Here is a 10,482-nt window from a genome sequence, read left to right as displayed (position 1 = left end):
CTTATTTTATAAATTCATTTTTTTTCAAAATCTATTTTAAGTGGTTTCCACACACTTAAATTTTTTCTAGAATGACTTATTTTTTACATTAAACACTTAGAAAGGTATTCCAAACACATCTTTATTCCCCCTACAAAAAGAGAATTTCACAATTAACAATGTAAATAACTGTAGCACCCTTGTCGGTGTAGATCTAGAATTTTTGCTTAGGGAGGCTTAATTTAAAGCTTTGCAAAAATATTAAAATAAGTAAAAAAAAATTAATTTCAAATCTGGTTCATGAATTTTAAAAAAATAATAATGAATTATAAATTTAGCTTATCAACTTTCAATTTTGTATCTTATAGATCATTGGACTTTAAAAATGTCTATTATGTCTTTGAACTTTTAGTTTCATACCTAATATGTTTTTGACATATACAATTTTTTTTTAATTAAAAATTAATTGATTTATTAAATATAAAACTGAATTTATCTTATGAAATTTAGACTTCCAATTTTGTGTTTAGTAGATTATGAATATTTAAAAATATCAAATAGCTAATGACCAATTACTTAAACACAAAATTGAAAACTAAGAAATTTATTGGACACAATTAAAACCAAGCTTACGAGAGAGTTGAAGCATCCTACTGTTGTACTATATAGCCATTTTAATAATAGGTTTAAATCTTATTTTGATCTCTAAACTTTGAATCTTCTTCTGTTTTGGTCCTAACTAGGATTGGCAAAAAAATTCGACGAGACGGAGATTCTCCGGTTTGATCGGGGATGGGGTCAAACCAGGAATTTATTTGGGGCCCCATCCGGGGATAAGGCGGGGACAGGGACAGTATCCCCGCCCCGACCCGACCCCAAATTTATATATATGTTTTTATCCCTCCCCAGTCCTCTCTCGTTCTCTGCAATCTGCAACATCCCTCCCTCTCGCTCATCCCTCCCCTCTCACTCTCTCTCATCCCTCCCTCTCGCTCTCAATCCCTCCCTCTCGCCCAAATCCCTCTGACCCTCTCCAGAGCTTCTAAAACAGGCCCTCTTCACTCCATCCTCAGGGAAACGAGGAATGGGCCCCGCGAGGACCCTATTTCCCCAACAGGAATCCCCGCCCCCGTCCCCGCCAATTTCCCCATGGGGTCGGGGACGGAGGCACCCCCCCCCACCCCGCCCGGCCCCATTGCCAACCCTAGTTCCAACTTTAAAAAAAGCGACTATTTTCGTTCTTGAACTTTTAAAAGGGTTTATTTTGGTTCCTACTATTAAGATTTTGTTACTCTTTGATGAAATTACATCTAGCATGTGTTGTGCAAAATGATGATGAAGTAAAATATCAACAACCAACATACCAAAATACTAAACAACCAAAATCTTAAACACAAAATGACTTTTAAGCTCACCTATTTATCGATTTACCACCTAATTCAAATTGAAATTCGAATGTTTTTTAACATGACTAACTGATTGACAACCTAGTAATCTAAAAATACAAATCATCTCATCATTTTATTTAAGAGTTGATAAAATGTTAATAGTAGAGACCAAGTTTAGAGACCAACATAAGATTTAAACCTTAATAATAAAATTGCATTCTTTTATACTAATATAAAAATGCACTGAAATTCGCCTTTTTCTTTTTCTTTTTTCTTTTTTTGTTAAAACATATATATTTTTTTCTTAATTTTTTAAATTAAAAAAAATATATTTGATATATATACACGCCAATTAATTAAAAATGGATGTAATTTAAGCTAAAACAAAATCATTGATTCATACAATTTTGACTCACCTATATTAACTTTTTATTATCTATATTTATTGCATAAGTTTTCAATCTTATCATTAAAGATTATTTGAAAACATTAAAAGCTTGCATATGTGACTCAAAATGAAATGAAATGAAAATTCCCAAAACTAAAAACCAATATGAGACTTTAATCCTTTATATATATATAACAAAATAACTTTGCTATCGGTCCTATTGTCTTACGTTTTTCTAGTTTTCTTTTCCCTTGTCTTTTATTCTTCACCAAATTGAGGGTAGGAGTAGGACAGAATGAAACTTGATTAAATAATGGTATCAAATATTTTATAAGAAATTTACAAGTACAATTTTTTCAAGTAGACAAAACCTTCCGGCAGGGGATGGGTCGTGACGGTACATATATTCATAAGGATGAGAAAATTGGGACTCCTAGTAATGTGGCTCCTGCATCGACTATGAAAATGTTGCCCGAAATGTATCCACAAGAGTCGTGTACCAAATATCGAATAAGCGTTGTTAATGCTGGATCACATGTTCCATGTGTCCTTAAAGGGATCGTTTTCAATGCTACATTTTTAAGCCAATCTTTTTCCATCAAACTCTTTGTAATCTCAGATTTAAAAATTCCAGGACATATGGAATTTACTCTGATATTATATGCTCCTAATTCAATGGCCATAACCTATAACCACAGGTAAACTTTTCAAAGTTGCCCAATTTTAAGCAAAAAATAATAAAATATTATGACATGAACCATAGATGCTAACACAATGCTAAGCTCAAAGCAAATCACATAGATGATGAATTGGTTGTCAAAATCTGAACTGATCATGAAGCTTACCAAGATTCAAGTTGGATTTGTATAGTAATATAGTCATTGCCGAAGAACGCAGACACTTTTGTTTGATTAGTGTGTACAAGTCTTATACTTAGTGGACATTTATTAGACATGTATCAAACACTTTGTTTGTGCAATAGAGAGACGATTGCAAATATAGCAATTAGACCCAAAGTATAAATAAATATAGCACAATATAAAAGAAATTGCAGATATAGCAAAATTTAGATTAAGCTCTCGAAATCTTCCCGTGATACACTATGAGTCTATCAGCGTCAGCGATAGAGTCTATAACGAATAATTTTGCTAAATTTGCATTTATTAAAAAAATATTATTATACACTTAATTATTAGCCCTAAAAGTACTATTCATTATAATTATCCCAAATAAATTTTTAATCATATAAAAATACAATCTCGTTGTCCTTGAATTACCTTGCATAAAAATTATATATATTTTAAAAAATGTGTCTTTGTGATATTCGTGCTCTAGATTTAAAATAATAATAATAATAATAACATGTCACCATGTATGTGTTGTATTCGTGTCTCATATTTATATCCATGCTTCTTAGGATATTGCTAAACTTATGCTATGAATTTAATATAGATTTTAATAAATGTGCCCTTGTCGTTTCCGTGTCCTAGACTTTTTTAAAAACAATGCATTCCCATGTTTATATTGTATTCGTGTATTATATCTATATCCGTGCTTCTTAGGACATTTCTAATCTCATGCTATGAATTTGTTAATCCAACTTTTAAAACTCACCTCTTTAACCAAACACTTATTTCTACTAACCACAAAACCAAATGCACACACTATATAAACTCATACCTTCTTAGCTACATGCACACATTCATACTTTTCCCAGCTTCAACATACATAAATTCAAGCTTATCAGAAGTATGAACCAAACATGGCCTAGCAAAAACAAGTGAATACAAAGAAACATTACCTTTGTCAAAGTGTTTAAGGCAGCCTTTGAAGCAGCATAGCAAAAGCCTCCAGGAAGATGGCCTCTGTTAAGACCACCAATTGAAGAAATGTTGATAATGGATCCACTTCGACTGGTGTCACGCATGTGAATGCATACATACTTCGCTACCAACCAAGATCCCTTCAGGTTTGTTCCCATCACTTCATCCCATTCATCTTCAGACAGCTCCAATGGAGACGTGACAGCCCCTGATATACAGAGAGTTTAAAATAGACTTCACCTTGAATCAAATTCAGGGAAGAAATCTAACAAGCCATCACATTCAGAAATCAATCCCTCCTTCAAGTGAAAATCAACAGAAAAAGTTGGATTATTTGATAGATTGACCAAAAATTTTGGACCATGACCTGGTTTTTCAAACCTTTTCTAATATTTCTTTTTCTTCTAACTCAACTCCCATTCTATTTCTCTCTCCCTCGCTTCTTCTTCTTGTCTTCTTTTTCTTAATCCCTTCTTTATATTCTATCTCCAGAAATGACAATGCTTCTTTCTGTTGAGAATTTCATGAAAAAATTAAGGGGCTCACTTTAGCATAGATGGATTACTCCTCTCGTTCGTCAACTGATTTTGAGATAGAACTTCATACTATCTAAGTCCAAATGAGTATTTTATACAATAAAAATAAACTGAGATCCAATAAAAAATGATGAACCCTGAGGGAAAAATCAACGGATCTCACTGTTTTTAAAAGATACATGAGAACTAGAACTATAACCAGAGCGTGAAAAGAAAAAAAATAATTAAAAAAATGCGTAACGAAGCAGCAAAAAGTTAAAAACAAGCCCGCCAAATTTTATTTTTCCAAATATTTAAGGTCACATTCAGAAAAGTTGATTAGGGGTTCTGATCGATATCGACTGAAAGTTCGAATTCCGACTGAAGAATATTACCTCCGACCTAAATTTTGTGAAGAGAACAAGTTCGAACAACGAAATTTACCTCTCAAACCAGCATTGTTCACCAAAGCGTCGATGAAGCCGAAGGAATCCCAGGCTTTTCTGACGGCGGTCTTGATGATCGTACCATCGGCTCTGAGATCAAGCTCCACAGCCACAGCTCGAGGGGTGTCCGTCCGAAAGGAGGAACCGGAGGAAGCGAGTTGATTAATTTCGTGGCAGAGAGATTGGAGTCTATCCGTACGGCGTGCGGCGGCGACGATGTGGCATCCAGCCCTAGCAAGATCCAGACAGAACTCGCGGCCGATCCCCGATGAGGCTCCGGTGACCATCACCACTTTGCCGTTCAAGTCGTTCCATGGTTCGAGCTGAGGAGAATCTCGCTGGAGCACCATCAGTTCCGACTAAAGGAAGTTAGGATTGCAAAAGTACGGAGAGGAGGGGAAAAAGATGGGGAAATTTGGACGTGATCCAATTTAGAGACCCAACGTGTTAAAAGCATGTTGGTAACCATTTTATCTTTCCTTTTTGTTTTTAAAAATTAAGTATTGGCTTTTGATTTTCTTTCTTTATTATCTACTTTTCATCATTTAAAAAAATCAAGTCAATTTTCTAGAATTAAAAAGTAGTTTCAAAATATTATTTTTATTTTTAGAATTTGATTAAGAATTCAATTATGGTAAATACAAATCATTTAAAAAAATGTAAATGAAATAGGCTTAATTTTCAAAAACCAAATGGTTACTAAGTGGGTGCTAATGAACTATTCTTTTAAAAAAAATGTCAAATGATCTTCTCCTGATTTCATGGTTGAGTGAAGTTATGAATATGTCCTTGATCTGTTTCTTCCTCTTCCCTTATTCTTCTTCGTGCGACCTTCAACCTCCTTTTTCTTTTTCTTTTTCTTTTTCTTTTTCTTTTTTTTCACTCTCTTTCTTCTTCTTCTCCGATGGACCTTCAACCTTTTTTCTTTCCTTCTTCTTCTCTTCTTCAACCTTTTATTCTTTTTTCTTTCTCTTTCCTTCTTATTAGTGACATTGAAAAACTAACCTGCGGAGACCGAGAGAGAGCAAGAGCGAGATTGTGATATTTTGAGTCAATTCCATGGAGATTTACTTTAGTGTTGGGATTAAAGTTGTTAACAAGTACCGGCAAAGCTTTGAAAAAGCCATAGAGAGAGAGCAAGAGATATAGAGAGAAAGCGGAATAAGAGCACGAGAGATATAAAGAGAGAGCAAGAGCGAGATGTTATTCCACGTGCATGCGAGTATATTTTGATAATTTCACCCGAATATGATGTTTGCAAAGGGTCATTCAACATTTTTTATCCAATTTTTGGGTTATCCATACAAAAACCCCTAAAAAGTTTTTCGTTTAAAGTTTTATAGACGTCTTGAAAAATGTGCCTTTAATAAGATGACTTTTTTTATGAAAAATGCTATCAAAATTGTTGGACAAAGATTATATGGATGTGTTTAGTTAAATTATTTAATTTAGAAAAAGTGATTTTAAAAAAAAATCCCTCAAGGAATCTCATCTCTGTGAATTTCTCGTAAATTTAGGAAGTGAGGACAGGGACAAATAAGCTATTCTGGTCCCCACTCTATAGATATCTCCACTTTTGACTATAAAAAATTAAACATTAGAAAAATCAAAGGAAAGAGAAATCAAAAAGAAAAACTAAATAAGAGAAACACGTTTATAAAAGAAAAAAATTGTAGCATAGTAGAGTGAGATAAAAATGGATGAAGTTAAAAAATATAGTGTTTTTTTCAAACTATTGACAAAAATGGGGTATATGGGAAAGTATTTTTAAAAATATGTGGGAATAAAAAGTATTGACAAAAGTAGGGTAGTAAAATCGTGTACGGGGTACACAATTAGCATTTGAAAGAATCGTGTACGGGGTACACGATTAACGTTTAATCTAGCCAGCACCACATCGGCTGACTTGGTTGACCGATCGCATGGAGACTCATGGACCAGGTCCACGATTGCCATAATCATGGACCCAGTCCCTGATTTTTTTAAAAAAAAAAAAAATAAATTGACTAATTATTTTTTTTTAATCGGAGATGTACAACAATATTAAGACTCTAGGACCGGGTCCAAAAATTTCTTCATTATTAAACTTAATTATATATTTAATCTACAATGAAAACATAATTATTCTGCACTCCTATTAAAAAAAAAAAAAAAAAAAAAAAGATGTCATGATATTAAAAAAGATTTATAATTAGTTCTTTAATTTGAAAATAGAAGTTTACATGAAATTTAAAGACGACCCCCTGACCCTTACCCCACATGGGGGTTATCTTCGTGTCCCTCTAAATTAGGTTCACCTTGTTGTCGTTGTCGTCTACGAAGAATACCTCTTCGATCGGTGTCAGCAACTTGAGTCGTCGTGTTTGTTGAATAATACTTTCTATGTTGACCAATATTTGGTGACACGTTGAACCCAACTCTAGTAAGTTGTGCTGCACTGAATATTGTTGTACACCTCCGATAAAATTATTTTATACGATGAAAAAATAAATATTAAACAATATTCATAGCATATATATGGAAAATGTCTAATTTTAAATCTCTTATCATACAGTAATAGTAAGGCGCCATCAGGTGTGATTAATCGCCTCGTGATTGAATCATACCAGAAAAAGTAGTCATCTGATACAGTTGGCCTATTTGTTATTTCTCCCTGTACACAACGATCATGTCATCCATGCCAGTATGATATATATTCCGGGTGGATTCGACGTCATTCTTGGTCGTGCTTACCTCTCAAATCAATCTGGTGTAGTACTGAAAATGTATAGGACAACGAAGATATCGTTTTTCGCAGACCAAACTGTCTCAACATCTGATCTGGATGATGCCACTCTACTATATGGAAGCATATAAGAGGGCCAACGGTCAACCAATGTCTTCACCATCACGACAGTAATCAGATAGTGATGACCAAATCTGTTGTGTGTATGGCGTCCAATTAATCTGACAAAAAAAAAAGAAGATAAGTATACATCCAAAAATTTTTAAATATTTATTTATATATACATTTGTTACCTGATTGTGCATCAGTCTATCAAATATTTTTCGGTATACTAGCAACATATTTGCTGACTGGTCAGAGGCAGCTAATATACCACTCCATCTAAAATTATAAAAAATATAATTAATTTATATTCTTACATAAAATGATAACGAAATAGATATATAAATGAAACAATACATGGCACTAAGTGGACGATGATCTGGGGCCTGTAACTAGACTTGTGGTGCTATAATTGGAAATCTATCATAAGTTTATACCTGTAGTAGTATCAGTGGCCCCGCTATTTCCAACACTTGTGCATTGGTAGCCCGACAAAGATCTCTATACAACCATGTAAGACATGCACCACCCCACGACATGCTCAAAATCAGCCAGTAGCGGGAGGAACATGAGATGCACTAGAGTATTTGACTTGTCAGCGAACAAAAATCCTTCAATAAGCTGCATAATGTATGCTCGTGCATACCTACGTACAAACTGCAATTACATGAGAGCATGGAATCTTGAATGACTGCTACTAATTACAAGAACATTTTCCTTCTTTCAAGCTCAAAACTTGTGTGTGTTGTCCTTTATAGGGAGAAATCATACTTATGTCAGTTTCTACTTCAAAAGTTTGACTTTCCTTGCCAATAGATGTCACTGTATGCACAGATGCTCGTTTTTCCCACCTCTTAAGTTTTCTCAAGGCATATTCTGTATACATATCCCCACGTTCGAGTACTTCACTAATTTATTGTCTTCGACGTTCAAAATACAATATTGTGCGATAAAATGTTAGCATAACCAAAGAAGTAATTGGTAACATTCTGGCATCTTTGAAAACACCATTCATGCATTTAGCTGCATTGCTTGTCATCCACCCATAGCGGTACCCACCGTCATGTGATTGGGTCCACTTTTTCCAAGTTAATATCTGAAAAATATTCAAGACATTCAGGGTTCAATTATTTTAATTCTTTCATGCACCGAATGAACTTGCGCCTTTGGTGTTGATTTCTTACCTTAAACACCAAATCTTTTAGTTGTTTTGATTTATATTTCGTATTGAAATTACTAGCAACATGGTGAAGATAATATCGATGGTACGCTCTAGGTTCACTCCAACCAATTTTCTCATTATTAATTGCAGCAAGAATGCCATTATGTCTATCAGAAATCAAGCAAATACCATCTCTTTGGGTAATATATTCACGCAATGCCCACAAAAATCGTGACCAACTTGACGAATTTTCACCTTTAACAATAGCAAAAGTAAGGAAAAATATATGCCCGTTTGCATCAATAGATAAGGCGGTCAATAATTTTCGCTTATACTTTTCGTAGAGATGAGTTCCATCGATCTGGATTAATGGCCTACAATGTTTGAACCCTTCTCTCGCAGGACTGAAGGACCAAAAAACTCGACAAAAAATAGTCATACCTGACACATTAGACGGAAGAAAATACCAATTAGATCATGTTCCTAGATTGTAATGAACAAGAGCACTCAACCAATACGGAAGCTCTGAATATGATTTCTCTCAATCACCAAACACAACAATCAACGCTTTTCTCTTAGCTTGCCACACTCGTCTATAATTAACATTATAGTCATATTATTTTTTAATTGCTTCTTGGAGTAGGGACATAGGTACCCCAGAATCAGTCCTAACCAAATTTTGGATTTCGATACTCATAAAATTTGAATCAAGCTATGAATGATCCTGTGTCAATTCTAACAAACATGAGTGTTCCCCTTGAAGTTTAGTGATTTTGAACATCCCATGAGTTTTACGCCGACATGCCCGTAACCTCTAATCACAACCATCCTTCCATGATTTACATCTATCATACCAAAGATCTTGATTTGATTCCATTACAATAATCCCATAGTGTTCTGTCACACAATATTCTTTTACAGCAAGCTGTAAATCTTCTTTAATATTAAATAGCATTCATTTCTATATTAAACTACAATTATCTACACATATACTCCTTTCTTCCAAAGTTGATCATAGTTCACATGTTGAATTTGTAATTTTTCAATCAATTTGGGTGAACATATCCGACGGTACCAACTCAAGATCATGTTCCCCACTACTATCGTTTCCAAATAATTCATCAACTTCAACATCACTACTATCGTTTCCAAATAATTCATCAACTTCAACATCAATATCACTGTCTCCATCATTTCTAGGTTCAAGAATAACTAAATCTTTAGGACGCATCTGAAGGATCTCATACCGAGAGTTCCATGACCGTGTTCAGATCGCTCCGATTTCATAGTGACCAAAACAAAAACGACATACATTCAACACATACAGTTATGCATATAAACCTAGTTATCGATATGCTCAGAATACAGTAAAAATCATGGAAAGGGTTCATATCAGATGAAGACACTCTTCAAACGTCTGAACCCTAAGCAACAGAAACCTCCAATGGATCTACCAGCACCCGGCGAGTATGTCGACTGCAACAGCACGATCAAAATGTACACAAACACTGCAGAAAGGACGACACCACCACAAGAGAAACCCAGGTATCCTCAGTGTCAAAAACCCAAAGAGTGGGCTTTGGTGAGTTTAGTAGAGGGACGATAAGCAAGTGGGAGATGAAACTCTATTATCATATAGCGGAAATGCTTATCGTATAGTAGAGCTACACGATCGTGTATGAAAGACTGAACGATCGTTTAGGAAAAACGTATACGATCGTTTAGAGAAAATGTGAGGCAGACGATCATTTAAATAGACGAGCTTCTATCGTATAGGCTCTCGCGATCGCTTTCACGGATTCTTTTGGGCGCGGACGAAAAATTATGAATGCACGATTGTGAAAAATGAAAACGATTTTCATTTTTAATTCGCTGATTACCATAACCATCGCAGCCCACTTCCCACGTCCGAACGTGGATAAATTCGTTAATTATCAAATAATTAATCAATTAA

General features: G+C 34.5%; 1 protein-coding gene and 1 long non-coding RNA gene across 2 annotated transcripts; both read right to left on the bottom strand.

Annotated features, from left to right (window-relative positions):
• Positions 1-2,041: 2,041 nt before the first annotated feature.
• On the bottom strand, positions 2,042-4,988 carry LOC120092057 (3-oxoacyl-[acyl-carrier-protein] reductase FabG-like). The gene is made up of 3 exons (XM_039050257.1): positions 4,538-4,988; positions 3,557-3,786; positions 2,042-2,441 (listed from the first exon to the last, which is right to left on the bottom strand). Exons 1-3 carry the CDS (start codon positions 4,887-4,889, stop codon positions 2,163-2,165), a joined length of 861 nt encoding a protein of 286 aa, XP_038906185.1. The 5' UTR covers positions 4,890-4,988; the 3' UTR covers positions 2,042-2,162.
• Positions 4,989-7,066: 2,078 nt separating this feature from the next.
• On the bottom strand, positions 7,067-8,668 carry LOC120092053. Its single transcript, XR_005485891.1, has 3 exons — positions 7,804-8,668; positions 7,558-7,645; positions 7,067-7,485 (listed from the first exon to the last, which is right to left on the bottom strand). It is a non-coding gene; the product is annotated as an uncharacterized LOC120092053 (long non-coding RNA).
• Positions 8,669-10,482: the final 1,814 nt, after the last annotated feature.

The sequence above is a fragment of the Benincasa hispida genome, chromosome 11 (assembly GCF_009727055.1).
Source record: "Benincasa hispida cultivar B227 chromosome 11, ASM972705v1, whole genome shotgun sequence".
Classification (NCBI taxonomy): domain Eukaryota; kingdom Viridiplantae; phylum Streptophyta; class Magnoliopsida; order Cucurbitales; family Cucurbitaceae; genus Benincasa; species Benincasa hispida.
The sequence above is the reverse complement of the archived record's forward strand: the minus strand, read 5'-3'. Positions and strand labels throughout refer to the sequence as shown.